The sequence below is a fragment of the Montipora capricornis genome, chromosome 14 (assembly GCF_036669925.1).
Source record: "Montipora capricornis isolate CH-2021 chromosome 14, ASM3666992v2, whole genome shotgun sequence".
NCBI lineage: Eukaryota > Metazoa > Cnidaria > Anthozoa > Scleractinia > Acroporidae > Montipora > Montipora capricornis.
This window is the reverse complement of record NC_090896.1, coordinates 41,849,293-41,872,896: the sequence shown is the minus strand read 5'-3', so window position 1 is coordinate 41,872,896 and position 23,604 is coordinate 41,849,293. Positions and strand designations below refer to the sequence as shown.

At 38.7% G+C, this 23,604-nt stretch overlaps 1 protein-coding gene and 1 long non-coding RNA gene across 7 annotated transcripts in view; one reads left to right on the top strand and one right to left on the bottom strand.

The window, feature by feature from the left end:
* The window catches only part of LOC138032305 (uncharacterized), a 71,450-nt gene extending 48,368 nt beyond the window's left edge, over positions 1-23,082 (bottom strand). The window contains exons 1-5 of one of the 4 annotated variants that reach the window (XM_068879962.1): positions 17,526-17,550; positions 15,320-15,371; positions 13,526-13,653; positions 11,792-11,851; positions 2,108-2,176 (exon numbers count right to left, since the gene is read on the bottom strand). In XM_068879962.1, coding sequence (XP_068736063.1) covers positions 2,108-2,176; positions 11,792-11,851; positions 13,526-13,653; positions 15,320-15,371; positions 17,526-17,535 — 319 coding nt within the window. In that variant the 5' untranslated portion in view covers positions 17,536-17,550. The other 3 variants (XM_068879960.1, XM_068879959.1, XM_068879958.1) reach the window with 3 other exon arrangements.
* LOC138032312 (uncharacterized) overlaps positions 8,899-23,604 on the top strand; it is a 96,355-nt gene continuing 81,649 nt past the window's right edge. For 2 of the 3 annotated variants that reach the window (XR_011128337.1, XR_011128336.1), the window contains exons 1-3: positions 8,899-9,805; positions 22,727-22,833; positions 22,952-23,119. This is a non-coding gene — a long non-coding RNA (uncharacterized lncRNA). Of the gene's footprint in view, positions 9,806-11,167; positions 11,229-22,726; positions 22,834-22,951; positions 23,120-23,604 lie in introns of all 3 variants that reach the window. The other variant, XR_011128338.1, reaches the window with a different exon arrangement.

Sequence of the window (23,604 nt, the reverse complement as noted above, 5' to 3'; positions counted from 1 at the left end):
GTCCATCAAAGTAAATTCGTTTTGTAACGAGCGCTTCACGAATAATTCAACCCGGGCGCGCATACCTTTACAAAAGGGTTGTATGGAAATGTAGAAAGAACTTGTAACACTGATTTTGCTGATTCAGTGAATGCACAGACTAGCCGTTTTACCTGGCTCCATATTTACAGAGGGAAAAAAGAAAAGGATATAGGCCTCCAGACTCCATCTTCAGAGCTGGCGTGAGTATCGAAGTAAGATCGTTGAAAAAGGACCGGGCTTTCAGTGATCGGAATTATCAGATTTCTTACCTGGAGTGTTATCTTTGTTTGCCGTGTTTTGATAACCAGCTGGATAGCTTACCGTAGCCTTACGTTTTTCAGTTTCTTGCCAGAGCTCTTTGACTTGCCGTTCAACGGAATAATTCCGTATGAACAGAACGACAGTCAAACAACTGCCAAAAAAAGACAAAATGCAGAATAACAGGAGAAGAGTCAGTCTAGATTTACTGTCTGAATAGTATGGCAGGGATTCTTGTCCAGGGCCTTCCATATTGCTGATGTCTTTGGAGTTTGACGGTACTGCTTGTACGGCGGACTGAACACTAGTCAAATCACCTTGACTTTTATAGCCGCTTCTAAGACTATTAAATTTCACTATGTGACAACAGATCAATCTTTCTGCGTTTTGAACATAATTTCTCAATGATTCAGCATGCTGAATTAATGGGGAGAATTGAGGTATTAAGCCCAATAAACATTTAATTGACATTTTTTTCAAAAAATATAGATATATTTGGAGACAACAAAAAATAAAAAATAAGGAAGAGTTTGGTCAGACAGCTCACCGTAATATACATATATTTTTTAAATTTCCTTTTCTTTCTTTTGGATGGAAACCAACAACGGAAATGAAACATCGACGCCTCTGCGCGTAGGCACAGGGTATAAGACAGGATACACCTTTAAACGGGAGCGTGTCAGCACAGTAAACAAGAAATAATCATAAAATGAAAATTAAACGGCAAATCGGAAATCGTAAGTTGTCGCCGAGTTCTCAGTGTTTCGTTACAACTAGATTAATTTCTGAAGCACTGTATGGCAGTTCTACTTTGGCAATTAAATGGTCCGTATTTGCGTTAGAAAGTTACATTATGCGCGTTTTTTTCAAGAGGTTCCGGTTCTATTTATGGTTCTGACTTAGCTCTGAGAAAAGGGAAGCTGTTCTGATTTATTCAGTTTAAAAACAAAAGAATATAAAGATGTACAGGGGGTCGAGGGGGAAGGGAAGGGAGGACCGGCGCGGGAACTCCGCGTTCTCCCGTAGGCTATTATACAGATGGATGGAGACACGTTTCGCTCAATTAAATGCAAGAAAACGTGATGATTATTCAACAAATAAAACATTGACGGATATGTCCACACATGTATATGGGGATTTTCAAGCCTAATCCAGAACCTCTTTAATGACTGAGGAATTTCATATATACAGACCAGGCCCGGGTTCTAGATTGGTTAGCCTTCAGAATCGTTATTAAAGTGCCATGACAACCCGTCTAGAGATCAGAGATTGGGTGATTCGGAAAAGGCTGATTCTGGTCTAGACCAACACACAGGGACCTCACTTCCAGTACGAAGGCGGGATTTATCGTTTAGTATCCGAGAATTTAGACCATCAGCATGGTATATCATGCATGGTTGGATGGTAAATGCTCGGAGACATGGAAGCCACACCTGATAACTTCAAGTTGGCCTCAAAGTCAAGCAATCTAGACTGAGCTTATTGACGAATTAATTTTAGCTTCTAGGAGTAAACATTTTTTCCAAATAAATTATTTTAGGTTCAGCCAAATGCATTCAAAGTTAACAACCTACGCGGAATCAGAATCTTCATTAGCTAGTGATATTAAAGTGCAACTATTTTACGCTAACGCAACGCTTGCTCTATAACGATTCTTCAATGGTCTTCAATTGACTCTGCCACTTAAAATGAAATGAACCATAAACTGTATCAAGTGTAAAATCTATAAATTATCTAGTTCTTTAACATTTATCTCGACATTCCAGCTCGTAATCACTGGTGCTTCATAAGCTACAATAGATAAGTATGCTATACTGATTGTTATCACCTTGATTACGTCGTGTTCTCAACTCGAAACCTGTCTGGGTACCAAGGAGTAGATTTCTTAACAAACTGTCTGTGGAAAATGAAAAATACAAATTTGGTTTTATTCGTAGTTAATAAAGGTAAAAAAAAGTTAACCACTGCGTAACAAAGATTAGTGACCTAACATTCGATCTTAAGCCCCTGTTCATGAGAGCGACAAGCTGTGCAAGGTGTCCCAGGGTATTAAAATAAGTCCATTAATCTTTATATCTAATTCCTTTTGAAACTCGGAAATCACGAGTTTAGAAATCTTTAATCAGCTTTACAGCTCTGCACGTTGAGTGGAATTAGACACATATCAATGCTGGAACCCGACCAAATATGCTCTTCTTTTTCTTAGACGGTAAAATATCCGGATCTCGTCAAATAAACGTTGAAAACATGCGTGGGTGGTTCCTTGACAGTTTGTTTGGCGGTGTCCAGCTAGAAAGCTGTACTCCTTTGGACACCGCATACCAATTAACTTTCTACATTATGGCCTAATATCATTCCTCTTCTCTCTCTCTTTTTTTAAAATTTATTATTGATAATATAAATTTGGACAGTGTGAATAAAAAAATGAATTGGATTCATGCAGTTCTAAATAATCATTACAATTTAATTAAGGCACCCGAAATTTGAACGCACTACAGAATATATTTTGCGAAAGGACTTGTTATCCGGCCAGGCCCTTTAATTTAAGGACAGTTATCGACTCCGGCCTTTTCCGCTACTTTACGTCTTCCTTGCATTCGGAAGTAGAGAAAAAACTATACCTTTAAATTCGTTGTTATACCTCGAGAGAGTGAGTGCCTTGCCAGGGGCCAACAAATTCTCCCATGGGTCTTTGAATAAATAAAGAGAGGGTGATTCCTTAAAAGAACATCTACATATGGTTAAACTTTAGTCTTCTCGGACGAGGGAAATAAACTCAAGTTATTGTCTCTGTACAGTTGTTCATAAACATTCTTTTCTTTTTGTTTGCAGTCGGTGGCGGTAACCCCCCACCCTTGCTGAACAGTTGCTGTCTATGATCTATTTTATATTCGGTAGGTTTGAGAGTTAAAATTCGTCACCTTTGGTGGCCAAAATTATACCAAACAATGTTGACTCTGTTATTGCTAACGAAGCCCTTCTGCAAACTTGTGCGCCGCCATACAGTCCTCGTTTATTCGTTTAATTTTTCAGCACCCTTGCAACCCACTACGACAAAACGCCTTGTTATAAAAATACTTTTATCCTAAACAACTTCAATGTATTTACCCTCTCTGAAGCTTGGGCAGAAGAAACATCGAGTACAGCAACCGCAAAGTCTCGATTTGATTAGTTACAATGATCAGCTGCTTAGACAAGACCGGATCGAAGAAAGCCGGCGAGCAGAATTGAGGGTGGATTATGGCAGTTTACGTCAAGACTATCGGGCTACTCTCGGGACAATTTTTTGGGTGTCAGAGGACGACTTTCCCAACAGCAATGGATCAAAGTTCAATGTCTCAAGTTGTTCTTAGTCTGCAATGTTCAGCTATTGACCGAACTCAACCATCCGCTATCATGGCGTTGAGTTTATTTTTAAATGATAAGGCTCTGCGTCTAATGACATATTTTCAACATTTGCAATTAATTTTGCAAGCGACCGTAATTAGCTTTTGTCCAAGGTGGAAAGCTGCATATACTACACCCCTTTGCGGGATGGCTGCAACACGAAATTAAAATTTAAATGATAGAATTCTTGATCGTTGGCGCTAACTATTACACTGAAAGCAGCAAATTGTGAAACTAACGACTGCAAATTTTCTTCAGTTGGGCTTGTGGATTTCAATTGCATTTTCGTGACAATTAATATACTCATGACAACTATGCCGCGAAATATTATTTCCATCATTCTTATGTCAGACTTTAATTCATGTCTTCAGCCTGTCGCCATTTCGTTGCTCTTTGCCTTTTTTTACAGTGTTTTGTACGCCGTTCGCAGTCTTGTGCCTAGTTCACAGCCTTCAGTATTTAGTCTTCAGTCCGCAGTCCGAGTCCGCAGTCCACATGCATTTTATTTCATTATGAAAACAAACGGGCGGAGCAATCAGTCGATGGCGGTGGAACTAATCATTCGCGCTCTTTATTAATAACCATTTATCCACACATTGGAGCAAGTAAACGATGATTCTTCATAAGCTTGGTTGGTATGCTTTATTGCGAAACAGGTCTGTCTAATGACATGTTTTTATCACCTAGAAAAATTTGATCTGTTCGGAAATCTCAAGTGTCCGAAAATTTTAGGGAATGATTATCTTCATTTCAGAAATCGCCAGCTGAGCGTGGCCTTCTAAGAAATTCCCATGCAACCATTTCATCATCCGAAACTGCTAGATGACCTTTTTAGTGCCAACAATTGAAAAAATATCTCTTCCGAAAACGTCAAGCGACTACTTTTCCCTGGTTGCGAAACTTTTAGGTAATGTTTTAGTAAAGAATTCTATAGCTGTTTGGCAACGTAGAACCAAAATTCTTCGAACAGTTTGACTCTCCCGAACTCATATTTCCCCTAAGATTATCGTTGGGTGCTCCTCAGGTCGATACGTTAACATCGCCGGAACCGTGGACGACCGGCAAAGTACCCTACAGGCAAACAACGATAAAGAAAGGACTCTGCAGAAATTATGTAAAGGCTTTGTTGAGTATGTGCGCAAGCCGTGGCTTGAAGACATTTTCGAACCCAGGCCAAGTCTCGATCGCACTCCTGGACGCCAAATTGATTCTCGTACCGATGGCTCGATTTTGACCTTCGCCTTCTCAGAAATATGATGCGTGCGCTGACTAAACCGGTTTGACCGGAGTGACTAGCCCAGAAACTTGGGCAGCGGCGACTTATGAGACTTGACACGATTTCATAAATTTCACCCGCGTTAAACGAAAACGTTGGCAGAGAAAAACTGTGGCTTTATTAAACGGTCAGTTTTTATTGCTTTCTATTAATCTTACTATTTTTATCTTATTCTCTTTAGTTACCAGTCTTCTTAATATTTATTTTAATTTTATATATATCATATTTGAATTTGTTCAACAATCACTTCTGAAGATGTATGTTGTAGCTTAGAAACGTCAAGTCCAAAGTAAAATGCGTTTTATCATTATGTTTGTAGCCGCTGTTTGTTCTATGTTTTTTGATTACATTGTCATTGTAAGTTGACACGATTTCTGAAAAGTCTCTCTTGCTCGCCCACCGGTCAGTTCTAGAGAGGCTCTGCTCGCAGGGTGACGACAAAGTTGACATTTTTGCCTTTCACCATTATCGTTGTCGATCTGTGTTTTCAAACCACCTACGACGAGCCTTTAACAAGCATTGTCAGTTCGTAACATTACAAATGGTGTCCAAAGTAAAAGTCACAATAATTGCTCAATTAACTTCATTAAACAATAATGACCATGCCACGACAGCACTTGCAAAAATGCCTTAAAAACCCGGCGTGTGTCCTTCGAGATTGCTGCACTGGCGTTACATTCTACTGAATTGTATAAGGGAAAATAATCCTCTAGCTACCCACGTATCACGCAGAGTCTGGGAATAGGCGAGTGCTCTCACAACTGAGCCAATTGCGCAATGTTGTGAAGTGTGTTTGAAATACATTCCAACAGAAATGCACCTTGTACTAAATGCTAAATTAGAGTTATCATAAGTAATTACAAGCGATCAGACACAATTCTTTATATGGCTAAATGAAGTAAAGGCTCAGTATGTATTTTTTTTTTCCTTTGAAGTGGCAAAATATGTATTTCCTCACCGATTCAGGGGCACCCAACGTTAATTTTCGGAAAATATCTGCTCGGAAGACGATTTGAGATCTAGAATTTTCGGAACATTTGTTGTAAAATTTCTTGTTTCCCTTCCTGTCCTAGGATTTTCCAACATCTAAAAAATGGTATAATTGCCCATTTTAAACGGATTTTTAACCTAAAAAGCTCACCTAAAATTTTCGGGAGCCTTTTTTCTGGCTGAAATTTTCGAAAAGGTAAGTTTTGATCCCTATAAATTTCGGATCACTAGACTTTCAGCTAGGAAATCCGAACTGATAAAAAATTTTTAGGGGATAAAAATATGCCTATATCTACCGTTTAAATACTAAAATACGTTTAACAATGCTATGTTTAAGTGGTTTTGAACCATATACTCGTTGGGTGCCCCTGCCGATTGCCATATTGCATGTAAGGATGATCTGTCGCTGGAAACTGCTGGGACACTGAACTGCATGTTCAAACAAATCGGCTGAATGAACCTTATATTTGACTCATAAATCTTCACTTTTAAGTCAACTAAGAATGCAATATAGGATGAGCAATGATAACCATTTACGGAAATTACTGGTTGGATGCCCCTGATAGGTGGCCGGGTTTGGAGACACGATCGACGATAACGGCGGAACTTTGTCGTTCATCGCGGCAGTGACTTGTAACGACCAACCGTTGAACAGTGGCGACTCAGAACAATTTTCAGCGACCCATGCGCGACTTACTCGTCCGCTTCGTTTCTTCTATTCTCGGCTTACCACCAAAAAAACTCCCCAAAATAAGATAACATAAGATAAGATAACTTTATTTATACACGGTGTTTCCATCAGTTGATTTAGTTCATTATCTATAGTAGTATATCTATCTACCTAACTACAATAAAATTTAATAATAACAATTCAAATAAAAGAAATAAATAAAAATTTTGCTTTTCATGGAGGCCGTGGCTAAAATTTACTTAAAATTAAGATGTTACTTTAAACTGTGGCGACTTAGCTTAGATTTGAAATCGGTCAGTGAAGACGCTTGTCTTAGGTCTACAGGTAAGCTGTTCCACAACTGATCTCCACTGTACAAAAAATTTCTCGTGAGATAATCCGTTCGGGGTTGTGGAAGAACTAATTTATTTTCGGTATTCCTTAAACGATAAGCACTTACGTTGTCACGATATACAAATCTTGATCTTGATCTTGATCTTGATCTTGATCAGATAATCAGGTGTCAAACCATGTAATGTTTTATACATTATGATAGACTTCTGTTCCAATCTTTGATAGTAGAGTCTTCGCCACCCTAGTGCCCGGAACAAATCATCCAAATTACTATCATAGCTGGCAGACATTAGGATGCGAGCTTCCCGATTTTGAAACCTTTGCAGCTTTTCAGAAAGTTGCCTTTGACGTAGTACGAAATTCTTTGCATTTGAGCAATTGCTTCTCGATTGCGTGTGTACTGCCACAAAAATTAAGTAAATGAAAAGGTGTCATCCCTAAAATGTTTGGGGTTCAAAAAGGACGACTACGCAATTTAACGTTTTTGAGTCAAATCTGTCACTATTGCTACAACTTCTCGACTAGGCAAAAAGGCTACCTAGAAGTTCCTACAGACTTGAAGTTCCCCAAGAACATCAGAACAGATCAATATTCTGTAGGAACGTGAGCTACAGTCACTAAACGAGTGACCGAGTTCTCGACGCCATATAAAATGTATATTGGATTGCAGTACATTTATCTGCAACGAATGCACTCATAAGCAATGTTTGGGACAGTTTAGGCTATTTGTGGCCAGATAAGGCTTAAAAAGCGGTTTGAAAAGCTCGAAAGTACGACTCTCGGCAAAATCTCCAACAGAGATTTGTTTGTCGTGTTTGTCACGCAGTTTTGTGGCCACCTACGGTTTCTTACTTTGAAAACGAATTAATCATTACTTCGGTTACTGCCCACACTAAACTAGTGTACCTAACAAATAGTAATGCTACGAATACCGATTCCACAAATTCTTTATCGCATGTAGAAAGAACAAATTGAATTTCAGTCACATCAAAATCACAACAAAGAACAAATTGACCGTATTTATTCGATTAACCCTCTTCAACACTTAATGAATTTTTGGACCTTGAGGGTGGGCACTTATTCGAGGCTGGCGCTTATTAAATTTTCACCATTTTCACAAAGCAGTAAGGTTATTTTGCAGACTTTGCAACAAAATAATAAATAAGAACAAATCACCAAGATGTACTAAAGCAGATGGACGGAAGATTTTGCGACTGAAAAAACTTTGCACCCACATGGGCATTGCAGTTGAAACTTTGAGGCATTCTCATAGACTGTCAGAAAATGATTGTAGGGCAGTAAATAAATAATAATCCGAAACACCCCTTTTGTTTGTGTACTTCAGCTATTTTTTTCCGTAGGGGTGGGGGTTGGGATGGGCGCTTACATTTCCTTCGTACAGGGTGGTCCCTTTGAGATGAGAAGCTAAATATTTTGCGCAAGATCCGGTACAACGTAGATTTGATTTTAGTTGTGTACTATACTTCGGCTGGGCAAACCAGCCGACCGACCTTCGAGGTGGCCGCTTGCTTAATCAATGCAATACGGTACCTCCGATCGGCTTAAGGTAACGCGATAAAAACCATTTTTCAATAAATAATCATTGGCAATTTTCTTTACAGCACAACTTGTTTGAGTTTTGATAATCGATTCTAATTGTGGAGCCTTGAGACCACCATGTTCTATGTCACGAAGAATAGAAGACAGTTTTACCTTGTCGTACATTTCCTTTAAAAGTCATATATGATGCTATTGGCTTCTTTGATCACGTTTTTGTGATAAAAAAATTAAAAAATAAGCCTGCACTTCACATTAGTAAGATTTCTCCATCTCCATAATTTAATTTTCCTTATATTGAATGAATAAATGAATTTCCTCAAAATTGAGCTTCTGCCCAAGGAAAGGGTCATTTGTGACGTACAAAGGCTTAATTTAACTTACTTTCCTCTCTCCCAGGTGCTACTGAGATTTTGATTTCCAAGGAAGAGTATTTCTGTTTTTTTTCATAATTGATGCGGAATCCTCATCATTACCCACATTCTTCTGTTGTATAAATACAAATCCTTATATTTTTGTTGGCTTTCCCTCACACGCAGCTGCAATCAGTAATCATAACTTAAATTGGTAAAATTCCCTCACAGTTATCCACTTAAGCAGAATCAGGAACTTGGTAGTGATATTAAATTGCAACACGATGCATCTTCAATTGACTCCGCCTTCTTCAAAACATCAAATTAAAATGAAATGCACCACATGCCGTGTATTATATTTAGCCTTTGAAAACATGTAAACAACGATGCTTCATAAGCTTGGTTGTTATGCTTTATTTCCAAACAGGTTTTTCAATATATACCCCGCTATGGACTGGTTTGAATTCTTACCACTGCATGAGCTGTTAAAAACTATTGGGAGCTATAAAAAAGTTACAAATGTTGTATTTGTTTTTCTCTTTTCCCCAGATTAGTTATTAATATATGTTGATCTCAGAGCTTTGCAGGTTCCCCTGGGATAGTACACATTACGACTCTCAGCATTGAAGGCGGCGCCGGACATGCATTTTTTAAGGAAATGTTTCCGACTTGTGGTGGTGCAGGCTATTGGACTAAGCTAGTTAAAGCTTTTAATCGATTCATGGACAAATTCGAAGATGCAAAGTAGGAAGTTATTGTCCTTAACAAGCTACTTATCTCGGTTTTCCGCTTCACTTGCAGTTGAAATCATGAGTGGAAGTGACAGCATTCATGATACATTTCCTGCGGATTCGGCTTAAGAAGAGAATTTGTGAAGCATCAATGTTGAGACACGACCAAACTTCTTGTTCCTCTGGTGAAAAAATCGGATTACGTTAGGTAAGCGTTGAAAGCATTAACGATGACTTCTTTAAAAACAGCTTGTAATCAAGTTGATTAATCAATTGAAGCTTGAATTTAAGAAAACGTGAGAAACTTGGACATAAACATGTTTGTTTCCCATGGATAAACGTTTCGCTTGTTTTCTTGCACGACAAAATCTTCTTTCCTTTAAAATTGTCGAAAACTATTAGCACTCTTTGCCGATCCGGTTCTTCACACGGGTGAAAACTTGAATAACGCGAGGTTATTTTCTGTGGCGTCTGATCGGTTTGACCACAACTTTTTGCCTTTCACGTCGAATTCCATGTGTGTAGTTCATAAAATACTGCCGTCAAACATTTTGTCGATGGTCATCTGGCCACAAAATCAATTGCGTGCTGATTCCCTTCTTCACAATGTCGACAAGGCCTACATTGCCACCCATCCCCTTACACACATTTGGTGAACCTTCCAGATTCTGGGAGATACGTGACCAGAGTCAACCAGGGTCTTTTCTCAACGACAATGGAGGCAGAGAAGAGAGACCCTGGGAACGAGGTTGGAATTAAAATCCATTTCCCAGGTCAAGTGTCTGCTGACACCGCGACTGTTCTCCATTCCACAAACAAAACAGGTCACGTTCTCGAGGCAATACGCAGCAGGCGTAAACACAAATTCAGAATGAACAGAAATGGATTGTTTAAACTCTGTACTGCTGCAAAGAATAAACAATACCGAAAAGCAAATTCATATTTCATAGTCAATCATGCAAAGCCCAAAAGCGGCTTTTTTCTTAGCTCCTAGCATGCCTGCTGAAGTGTAGACAGATCACGTGAGGCAACTAAATCCTGTAGGCTCTCTTTAGAATTAGTGGAGAAAAAAAGAAAAATCCATTGGTTTTATTCTAATCCACACAAAGTATATGCAATGATCACCGAACTCATCATGAGACCTTCATAACAAAGACTTTATTTTGTAAGGTTAAGGCAGTTACAAAACGGTATCCTCAAAAGCTTCATCGCCTACTTCTATATAGAAAACTGATCCGGGCTACAAATCTAGCAAGATACAGTCAATTTAATGAAACAAAATAATCGTTGCCATCATAATGATTATCGTCAAAAAAAAAGAAGAGAGAACTTCATAGCATAGTTAATGAACATGAACATTCAAAAGCTTTCATGTGCTCTCAGGCCTTTATACTCAACAGGATCCTGATACCGGTAGGCTATCACCCTTTTCAGTCTCAGGAGTCCCCTGCAAAATTAAAATTACAGAGGCTGCAGCCTTTTATGTAATCTTGACCATGTTGGTGTTTCTGACAGCGAAGAGGTAAAATAAACATTAAAGTCTTGTTTCATGTATGACATTTCATCTTAGCCATGTTCAAAGTTTCAAAACAAAGGAAGAATTGTCAAAGGACAGTAATTGAGTCTCTCGCGTGAGTATTGTTAGCTACTAGCTTCTAGCCCAGATGAGAAGGGAGAGGGCCTGGCAACGACGTTGACAACGTGTCAAGAGGCCCCAAAAGTTTTAATTTGAAAAGAAAGTTGGGGCGGTAGCATAACCATTGTTTTCTTTGTATTCTCCTTTATTAATTTCTTTCAATTAGAGACTCTACGGAGATGCCATTTATCCCCTAAATCAATTATTTAACAGAGTCTGAGAAGTCGTTAATTAACCACTCGATCAAGCAAATCCTGTAGCGACTTTTATTTCGGAGCAACAAGGCACAATTTCTCTATCATCCACCAAACAAAGTGATTTGGACGATTCTGGTATGAAAGTTTATATATGAAATAACACCTCAGGTATCATCCAAGGAAAAAATACAAGTAATTTACACATGTCAAAAACCTCTCAAAAACCAAAGGATTGTAGCAAATTCCTTCACGATAAGAAAATTCCTCTCAAAAAATATTCAGCATTTTTGTGACCTTTGGACTGGATATTTTCCTGAAATTTAATGGATTCTTTTTTGCGGATATGTTTGCTCTTTTTTACCTTTTTCTCCCGGATATCCTCGAGCTCGTCTTCCCCACTTTCCCGGTGGCCCTGGTTCACCTAAAACACATTGAAATTTTTACTCAGAACATAGAGAGATTATTTGCTGATGCACAAACGGAGGGACAAGGAGCACGGAGGGCACATTCGGTTAGCTGCGCGGCCTTGTTGTAACAAGTCCTGAGTTCGATTCCCGGTTGTCACATCTTTGTTTCGACTCCGAATAAAATGAGCGCACCGTCGACCTCAGGGTTGTCAGTTGAATTACTGTTACGATTTATCGACGTTAAAAGATGGTTACTTTAGTTTAATAAAAAGCTCAATAGTGGTCTTCAAAAGCTCTACGCAGTGAACTTTTACTTTAAACTATACGCGACTGCGCTTTAGGGAATAAAAGCTTCAATAAATACGAAAAGGTTTCTATTCATGGGGGAAGGGCTAGGTGGGTTTATCTAGTAGGGAACTTCGTGTTCTTTTGTATGCCTACCTGCCTCTGGGCGAATTTGTTAAATAAAACAAAAATAATAATAATAAAGATAAATAATCACCAAAGGGGCCTTTGAGCCATTGAGCCAATTAAGATTAAATTAAACACGTAAAAATTAGCTTAATTTTTATTAAGAAATAAAGGAATCCCAAAGGGAATAAATCAATGGGTTGATTGATTGAACGACTGACTGTCTCGGGGTGTTTAGCTGGCATAAATTTCACTGTAAATTGAAATTAACAATTAACACAAATCAAGTCAAATTTTGGTTTTTGAGGAGAGGGGAAACCGAAGTACCCGGAGAAAACCACTCGGTGCAGAGTAGAGAACCAACAAACTCAACCTATATACGACGCCGAGTCGAGGAATCAAACCCGGGCCACATTGGTGGGAGACGAGTGCTCTCACCACTGCGCCATCCCTGCACTCCATTTCATACAAAAGGCTGGTTATTTTGTATAAAGCAACTCCGTTTGTTTCTCATTCACTTCATGCGTGAGAAAATGCAAACTCTAAGAAAAGCAACTCTAAATCATGTTTATGGCAAAAGTAGGCGTACAGCTGTAAAGTTGGTTTACGGTCTCTTCACTGACGTCTGTTTCTACTTTATTGTGATAGGCGTGGGAGTAACAGATCAGCTAAGTGTTGGTGCTTATGAACCTGAATAAAACTGAAGTGCCCTTGATAGAGAAGGCGCTAAGATTTGCGTCCATATTATTCGCTTTGTAACGAAGGTTTCACGGCTAATCATCAACCGGCGCGCAGACGTTTACAACAGAATTGTATGGAAATGTAGAACGTACTTGTAACACTGATTTTGCTCATTCCGTGAATGCACAGAGTAGGGGGTGCAGGGATGGCGCAGTGGTGAGAGCACTCGCCTCCCACCAATGTGGCCCGGGTTCGATTCCCAAACTCGGCGACTCGGCGTCATATGTGGGTTGAGTTTGTTGGTTCTCTACTCTGCACCGAGAGGTTTTCCCTGGGTACTCCGGTTTCTCCTCTCCTCAAAAACCAACATTTGACTTGATTTGTGTTAATTGTTAATTTCAATTTACAGTGTCCCCAATTAGTGCTTTAGCGCTAAAACGACTGGACACTTAAATAAAGTTCCTTTCCTTTCCTTTCCTTTCCGTTTACCTGGCTCCATATTTACAGAGGGAAAAGAGAAGAGCATATAGGCCTTTAGACTCTATCTTCAGAGCTGGCGTGAGTATCGAAGAAACGGGCTTTCAGTGATCTCTTACCTGGAGGGTTATCTTTGTTTGCCGTGTTTTGATAACCAGCTGGATAGTTTACCGTAGCCTTAAGTTCCAGCTCTCTGACTTGCCGTTCAACGGAATAATTCCGTATGAACAGAACGATAGCCAAACAACTGCTAAAAAACGACAAAATGCAGAATACCAGGAGGGGATTCAGAGTAGATTTACTGTCTGAATAGGATGGCGTGGATTCTTGTACAGGGCCTTCCATATTGCTGACGTCTTTGGAGTTAGACAGTACTGCTGGTACGGCGGACTGAACCCTACTTAATTTGTGTCAAGTCATCTTAGTTGACTTTTATAACCGCTTCTCAGACTATTAAATTTCAGTATCTGAAAACAGGTCAATCTATCTGCCCTTCGAACATAATTGCTCAACGATTCAGACTGAATTAATTGAGAACCGAGAATTGACGTATTAAGCCCGATAAAGATGTAAGTTTCCAAAAAACAATATATATTTGGAGACAACAAAAGAAGCTTTTTTTTCAAGAGGTTCCGGTTCTATTTATGGTTCTGACTTAGCTATGAGGAAAGGAAAGCTGTTCTAGCTGATTTATTCAAATCTGCGCTCTGTTTGCAAAGAGGCAACGTTGGTCTCGGTATTGTGATCTAGCCGGGCACTATACGTATACCATCTAGCAGAGCAAAAACTATAATCTGTAATCCACTTGCAAGAGTGCCGCATTGTTAGCCGGATGCTGTGGTTTGTTGTCGTCCATCCGACAAACATGACCATTAGAGCAAAAACTGTAATCTGTAATCCACTTGCAAGAGTGCCGCATTGTTAGCCGGATGCTGTGGTTTCTTGTCGTCTATCCGACAAACATGACCATTAGCTCAGCGTTAAAGCATCTGAATTAGTAATCGGAGCTCGGATTCCTGCAAAGCAGAACCGTTAGGATCTCCAGATTCGAGTCAACACTCGAAAAATTAATGAAGGGGGTAGTTTCTAACGAAACTAAGGTGCTGCGTCGGTGTGGAAGTAGTATACAAATATTTGGTTTTTTGTTTAATGTGAATACATGATGCAGTCTACCGTTACCGAGTTAGGTTCGGCACATGACTGGAGCGGCGTTTGGAACCGTCCTCATCATTTGATTACTGCAAGTACACTTAATATTCATTCATCCACGCCGCTATTGTGGCGGTAACAGAAACTTCTCACATTACTGACTTCACAAGGTGCGCACTTACTGCAGTATGTCCAGCACACAATATCAAGCCTTCGATTCTTTAATGAAGGGGGTAGTTTCTAACGAAACTGTGGTGCTGCGTCAATGGGGAAGTAGTATACAAAAATTTGGTTTTATCAACGGAGTTGATAATGTAAATAAATGATATGAAAGCTGAGACATTAGTTACTGTTCTCAAATATTCCAGCACAAGATATATCGACTTAAAATTTGTTCACCAATTACTATCATAAAATTGTAAATTAATGTAATGAAAGTGAAACTGACTAAATTACATAGGGAGAAATTATACGGTCTTTCATCTCTTCGCTCAACTGTTGCGTTTGGCTTTTCGTAATCTAAACTGTAGAAACTTCTGGTTAAATATCATCGCGGAATTACCGCTTAAGAGTTTAGCACAGCTTCCTTTGTTTCATCATTTTCGGCCTACCGAAGTTTGATCCCTTACTATTTATCCACGATCAGGGTCTTTTTTTTCTCGATCACTTCTGTAATATTAGATCTTCTTATAAGTTTCGAACTTCGGGGACGAGCTCTCCCTTGTTAAAGATACTTTTATCCTAAACAACTTCGATGTATTTACCATTTCTGAAGCTCGGGCAGATGAAGCATCGTGAGTACGGTAACCGCGAAGTCTGGAAAGGAAAGGAAAGGAAAGGAAAGGAACTTTATTTAAATGTCTAATCTTCTAGTTCTGTAGAGCACTAATAGGGGACACTGTACTGAAATTGAAATTAACAAGTTAACGCAAATCAAAACAAATTGGAATTGATTGGTTACAATGATCAGCTGCTTAGACAAGACCGGATCGAAGAAAGCCGGCGAGCAGAATTGAGGGTGGATTGTGGCAGTTTACGCCAAGACTATCGGGCTACTCTCGGGACAATTTTTTGGGTGTCAGAGGACGACTTTCCGAACAGCAATGGATCAAAGTTCAATGTCTCAAGTTGTTCTTAGCCTGCAAAGTTCAGTTATTGACCGTCAAATTCATTAATTTACTGTTGTTTTGAACGCTTTCAGTACCAGAAGCGTTGTTGACTGTCTTCTAATCGGTGACCCTTCCATGAGTTATCATATTGGGAGACTTGAATTGTAATGGCTCATGTGTTCACTCATCCAGGAGGCCTGTTCATTACGACAGTCGATTAAACTCCCTTTAGATTATCGTTCTCTTCAGAGCAAAGAGATCAAGACCGTGTTTTAAAGATTCGAACTCAACCATCCGCTTTCATGGCGTTCAGTTTATTTGAAAATAAGGCTCTGCGTTTAACAACGACATACTTTCAACATTTGCAATTAATTATGGAAGCGACCGAAGTTAGCTTTTGTCCAAGGTGGAAAGCTGCATATACTACACCTCTTGCGGGATGGCTGCAAGATGAAATTAAAATTTAAATGATAAAATTCTTGATCGTTGGCGCTAATTATGTCACTGAAAGCAGCAAATTGTGGAACTAAAGATCGAAAACTTTCCTCAGTTGGGCTTGTGGACTGTCGTGGATTGCTTACGATGGCAATCTATTTTAAGAAAACAAACTGTATCTTTGTTATTTGTAATATCTAAATCGAACAAGAAAATATCTTATTCTTAGTTAAAACACTCAACTGAGTTTAATTCTCGGCCTACCTGAACAGGCAAGTTAGAAGAATATCCCATAACTTATGAGCCGCGAACGCGAATGCTTAATCACTGATAGCGAAAGCTGCCACGGTCTAAGTTAACAATGGGATAAAAACTAACCTTTCCTTACCTTGTCTCAGACTTTACTGTCATCAAAGACATCAAATATGAATGTGACAAGATTTTATATTCTTTCCCTAACTTACAGAGGCAGCTGGTATGATAAAGGAGTAATAGGACAGTGTCTACTTCTCAGGGGCACCCAACGAGAATATAGTTCAAAACCACTTAAACATAGCATTGTTAATCGTATTTTAGTATTTAAACGGTAGATATAGGCATATTTTTATTCCCTAAGAATTTTTCATCTGCTCGGATTCCCTAGCTGAAAGTCTAGTGATCCGAAAATTATAGGTATCAAAACTTTTCTTTTCGAAAATCTCAGCCAGAAAAAAGACTCCCGAAAATTCTAGGTGACCTTTTTAGGGTAAAAAACCATTAAAAATGGGCAAATATACCATGTTTTAGATGTTCGAAAATCCTAGGACAGGCAGGCAAGCAAGGAATTTTACAACAAATGTTCCGAAAATTCTAGATCTCAAATCGTCTTCCGAACAGATATTTTCCGAAACTTGACGTTGGGTGCCCCTGACTTCTAATCATTGCACATTAGCCCCGAACCTGCACGTTCAGAGGCGGCGGTTTTTCTTTTTTTTTTATTTAAGTGACAATTTAATTATTTTAACAGTAATTAATTCTACTTGAAATAAAACTTAAGACTTTCCTCTTTTAAATTACATTTTATAGATCATTCGTAAGTAGAGTCCATGTAAGTGTCTTTTCGATTTTTATTTATCCTCTTATCTTTAGGCTATAGATTTACCTACTATATTTGAATATATTCGTACAGATATCTGGGCCTTATAAGTTCTAAATTTCAATGATTATTAATGCGAAATAGGATATGGCAGTGTCATGAGCTAATTACGCAATGTTGTGAAGTGTGTTTGAATATATTCCAACAGAAATGGAATTTGTGCTAAATGCTAAATTAGAGTTATCATAAGTCATTACAAGCAATGAGATACATTTCTCTATATGGCTAAATGAAATAAAGGCTCAGTCGTGTATTTTTCCCTTTGAAGTGGCAAAGAATGCATTTTCTTACTGGTTCCCATATTCTAGGTAGGGTTGATTCGTCGCTGGAAACTGCTGGGCAAGAACTTTGTGTTCAAACAAATCGGCTGAATAAACTTCATATTTGACTAATAAATCTTCACTTTTAATTAAGTCAACTAAGAATGCAATATAGGATAAGCAATGATGACGTCTTTTCATTTACGTAATTGGTGTGGTCACTTACGTCATTTGCATTTTCGTGACAATATACTCATGACAACTATGGCGCGAAATATTATTTCCACCATTCCTATGTCAGACTTTAATTCATGTCTTCAACCTGCCGCAATTTCGCTGCTCTGTGCCTTTATTATAGTGTTTTGTACGCCGTCCGCGGTTTTGTGCCTAGTTCGCAGCCTTCAGTCTTCAGTCTTCAGTCCGCAGTCCGAGTCCGCAGTCCGCAGTCCACAGGTCTCTTTATTTCATGATGAAAACAAACGGGCGGAGGGATCAGTCGATGGCGGTGGAACTAATCATTCGCGCTCTTTATTAATAACCATTTATCCAGACATTGGAGCAAGTAAACAATGATTCTTCATAAGCTTGGTTGGTATGCTTTATTGCGAAACAGGTCTGTCTAATGACATGTTTTTATCACGTACAATGGAAAAATTTGATCTGTTCGGAAATCTTAAGTGTCCGAAAATTTTAGGGAACGATCATTTCAGAAATCGCCAGCTGAGCGTGGCCTTCCAGAACTTCCCATGCAACCATTTCCGCATCGGAAACTGCTAGATGACCTTTTTAGTGCCAACAATTGCAAAAATATCCCTTTCGAAAACGTCAAGGGACAAATTTTCCCTGGTTGCGAAACTTTTAGGTAATGTTTTAGTAAAGAATTTTATAGCTGTTTGGCAACGTAGAACCGAAATTCTTTGAACAGTTTGACTATCCCGAACTCATATTTCCCCTAAGATTATCGTTGGGTGCTCCTCAGGTCGATACCTTAACATCGCGGGAACCGTAGACGACCGGCAAAGTACCCTACAGGCAAACAACGATAAAGAAAGGATTCTGCAGAAATTATGTAATATCTTTGTTGAGTATGTGCGCAAGCCATGGCTTGAAGACATTTTCGAACCCAGGCCAAGTCTCGATCGCACTCTTGGACGCCAAATTGATTCTCGTACCGATGGCTCGATTCTGACCTTCGCCTTCTCAGAAATATAATGCGTGCGCTAACTAAACCAGTTTGACCGGAGTGACTAGCCCAGAAACTTGGGCAGCGGCGACTTATGAGACTTGACACGATTTCATAAATATTCTTGAACTTTGGCCATTTCAGCCGCGTTAAACGAAAACGTTGGCAGTGAAAAACTGTGGCTTTATTAAACGGTCAGTTTTTATTGCTATCTATTTATCTTACTATTTTTATCTTATTCTCTTTAGTTACCAGTCTTCGTAATTTAATTTTATATATATCATATTTTAATTTGTTCAACAATCACTTCTGAAGATGTATGTTGTAGCTTAGAAACGTCAAGTCCAAAGTAAAATGCGTTTTATCATTATGTTTGTAGCCGCTGTTTGTTTTATGTTTTTTGATTACATTGTCATTGTAAGTTGACACGATTTCTGAAAAGTTTCTATTGCTTGCCCTCCGGTCAGTTCTAGAGAGGCTCTGCTCGCAGGGTGACGACAAAGTTGACATTTTTGCCTTTCACCATTATCGTTGTCGATCTGTGTTTTCAAACCACCTACGACGAGCCTTTACCACTTGTCAGTTCGTAACATTACAAATGGTGTCCAAAGTAAAAGTCACGATAATAACTGCTCAATTAACTTCATTAAGCAATAATGTCCATGCCACGACAGCACTTGCAAAAGTGCCTTAAAGTTAAAAACCCGAAGTGTGTCCTTCGAGATTGCTGCACTGGCGTTACATTCTACTGAATTATGTAAGGCCAGATAATCTTCTAGCTACCCACGTATGATGCAGAGTCTGGGAATAGGCGAGCGCTCTCACAACTGCGCTATATAGCTATTTTCCACAATTTTAAATTCGATAATTTTTTCTCACACAAAATTTCATCTAAGTAAGGTTTCTTTTCAATGTTTTTGCAAGTATGATAAGCACTTTTTAGGTATTTCATATTCCTTGACAGGCTTCTCACCGTTCAGAGAGTTTGCGTTCACATTTCTATCTTTATTTCTCGAGAGTTTCAATACACGAAGCGAAATAACAATGACAGGGCAAGTGATCCACACTACAGTATTCTATCTTTTCTCCTGCCCTTACCATTCCGGAAACGAAACACAATTTTTTTTGACACCGACTCCGTTTAAGTACAGAGGTCATTTTTCATTAGACAAGAGGTTTGGAAATATAATTCAAATAAAAATTATTTCTCTTTGAAATGTTCAGTTTGTAAGTCGCTTTAATACTGCATTCGCTATCAAGCGCGGTGCGAGTCAACAATTAAAACAAGTGATTTTAAGAGAGGATGGGAGAGAGAGAGAAGAAAAAAAAAATTACCAGCACCAAGGGTCTGTCCATATAGCAAAAAAATGTGATATCGGTGTTGAAAAAGCTGCCCTCGACGTGCGGCCTATACGGGCCTCCCAGCTGGCAAATAACATATTTCTTTTAACAAATGGGTGAATGCTACTGTGAGTATTTAAATTACAACAAATGGTATATTTTAAATACTTGATTCTCGTGCTATGGGTTCATTTGGCATGGCCATCCTCAAGGGACTTTATACTTCTGAAAGTATTTTCAAGAGTTGAGATATAGTGCACATCTTCGCGTGTCGCGCACGTGACAAAATGTTTTTTTACGTGCATCAATGCACGAAAGTTTGGTCATCTTTGAAAGATGTTTATACATCTCACCTTCGTTTCTCTTTCATTTTGGTTCCGCAAAAGATGTTTCGATGAGTCATTTCGTTTCATCTTAAACCGTTCAATTAGCGTTTCCTTTCTCAAACACTGAGCAAGAATAACCATCGATCAGTAAAAAACAATGTGCTTTTCTCAAATTTTACCTCGTGTCCAGTGGTCATTGTCGCCACCTGTAATGAAGATAATCTGGGTCCGGGTATTCACTACATACACAGTCGAACATCATGAGAATCGCAATGTAAGGCCGATGTAAGAAGGTCAGACTTCTCTGTTTCCTTTTCTTTAGTGCTAAATTAACGATACACCACTGTACTTTTGCAGGCCCGAGTATAGGCTACTTGTAGCCTCTTGTTTTCATTACAAAATAACTGAGATGCACAAAAATTTAATTATAGATGTTAGAGCGTGAGTGAATGCCCCTGATGCGACAGTATTTGTTGAGGAGGGGCATTGGCATTTTCCGTTTTTTTGAATCCGATTGTGGCCTTTTGTTAGATCGCGTTTAATAATAAAATAAAAATATATATATATATTTTTTTTTTTTTTTGGGGGGGGGGGGGGGGGGGGGGTAGTGCCTTTACGGTTTGCGGTTTTTCCAGTTTTAGTATTTGTTAATTGGTATTTGGTCTTCGCCAAAATTACAAGCGGTTTTTCTGTCTTTGGTATGTGATAAGGTTTCCGGCTATTGGCGAATGTGCGTGTCGGCTGCGCGCACATTCTACAACAATGATGACATTTCGTGTGAATTATAATTCGCCACCTGACACAGACTAAAGTTCGCGTGCTCCACGAATTAATAATGAATTAGTTCGATTGCGGTTTTAAAAAGTCGGTTTTGATAGTTTTGTTGCAAATTTCGGTTTTGATCAAGAGTACGGTTTTTTCAGTTCTGGGTGATTTTTTGGTGCATGCGGTTTTGCGGTTTGTTAAAGACCTCGAGGCCCTCTTTTTATTTTGTTGTTACGAGTCAATCAATCAAACCAGCATGCAAAAAGTGAAATGTGCGTCCTTGAGAAAGAGTTTACTTAAATGGGCAAATGAAGTGGAAGCGCGATTCAATAGCTTCACTTTGTTCCATTTCTCCATAAAGGACGAACTAACTACTCACACAACACCATTCTGGGTTATGTCAAAAAAATATGTCAAGTACACACGTAAAATTAATCATATTATTTGGACAGAGGGAATCTTGAACCATCGAGTTTGCATTCGAGTTCGAGTTCGAGTTAGACTTCGAGTTGGACTTCGAGTTGAAGATCGAGTTAGATATGTCATAAAAATATAAAAATAACAAAATTAAAAAAAAAATCATCATGGATCAAAAGAGTAATTTAGAAGAGACTGATATGAAGGAAGTGGCTTAATTGCTTATGCGTAAGTCTAAACAACTTTGAGACGTAAAAAGAAACTTATGAACATTTGAACCTGAAGTATCGCAAATCATACTGCTGACAAACAAAAATCGAAGGAAATGGGTCATAAATATGACGTTTTGACTATCTGAATGATTTTGGGTTAGATTAAAGCAGTATATTGTTTAAACTGACCCAAAGCTATAGTATTTCTCGTTATAATGAGTAATGTAAGCAATGTTCGCGCTCATGAGTCGTAGTAATAAATTGGGTTAACCAGGAACCAGTTATTTTAAAGCTAGTACTGGTAACTGCGTGGCATTTGAAGATAAAATAGGTATTTGTAGACTTAATGCTTTGATGTATTGTGCACATGGTGGCTGGGCAGTGTATTGTGGTCGAAATGATTTAATGACAGGACCGGTAACAACGAGAACCCGTCTGGAATTGAGGATTTACGCAGAAGACATAACCGGTTAATTATTAAACTACATTAATTTAACAGTTATTTTTGTGGCGATTGCAGCACAGGGATCAAAACCACCTTAAGATCTATGTCGCTAGGTGACAGGTTATGATATTTGAAATATCCTCTTTGAAAAGAAAACTTCAAGTTTGCTCCAAAGTCAAACAAGACAGGGCGTGAGGGTTTTGATGAAATTAATTACTAGGATTAACCATTAACACGAAGCTAATTTTTTCCCATGAATGAATTTAGTCTTTCTAAATTTCCTTCAAATTTAGCGACCTGTGTGGAATCAGGAAGTATTAATTTTAAATTGCATGTACGTGTTCTAAATGAGGCAAGACTTGATCTATTTTAGTTACCTCCTCCTTCTTCTAAATACTAACTGAAGATGAAATGAACCATACATCATGTATTTAGCCACGAGAAACTCTAAATTAACTGATCATTAGCGTTATTCATTAATAACCATTTGGGAGACAAGACTTTGCTTACGAGTGCCATATGTTTTTTTATTCTTTTCCCCAGATCAATGACTCAAGGTTGCTCTGAACAAAAAGAATGTTCACGTTCGTCTGGGAAAGTAGATCTTTTGACTCTCAACATTGAACGACGGCTCGGGACAATTTTATAAGGTTATTAGACTATGCTCATTAATTAATGCTCTTAATCCATTCTTGAGCAAATTCGAAGATTTTTAGTAAGAAGTTGGAAAATTATTATCTTCTAAATAAGCTACTTATCAACCTGCAGGTGGCAGAAGAAGCGGCAGCATACATGATACATTTCGTGCGTGTTTCAAACGCCAACGCTGGAATACGACGTAGCTTCCTGTTCCTTTCAATGGTCAAAATAGGATCACGTCTTGTAAACATTGCATGCATCAACGATGACTTCGCAATAGCTTGTTATCAATTTAAGGTACTTGGACTTTGAACATACTATTAGAAACTCCAGTTATTGTATCAAGAAAATTGCTCAAAAACTTCGTGGGAAGTCATGATTTAATTCTTTTGTCCAACTTTTAAATTAATACCGTGACACAGGGGAATCTCTGTTTTCATTCATTACCTCATTAGCACCAGCTGTACGCTTATCGCTATCTAATCAGTCAGCCAAGTGATAGAGAACTGAACATATGTTTTGAAAGTGCATTACATAATGAGCTATCTGTGATAAATTGAACCCGATACTAAAAGATAATCTCGATCCGAGCAATGATGCTTTGAAAATCCGAAGTTTTGCAAAGAATATGTCAACCTCGTTCCCAGAGGGAAGAGAGAGGACCCTGGGAACGAGGTTGAGAATGTAAGGGATCATTAGCGCCTTTGAGCGCAATCCAAGAGTTTATCAGTTTTTTGATGGCTAATAACTGGCTCCTTATCAAAGCTCTAAGCCTTTAAACT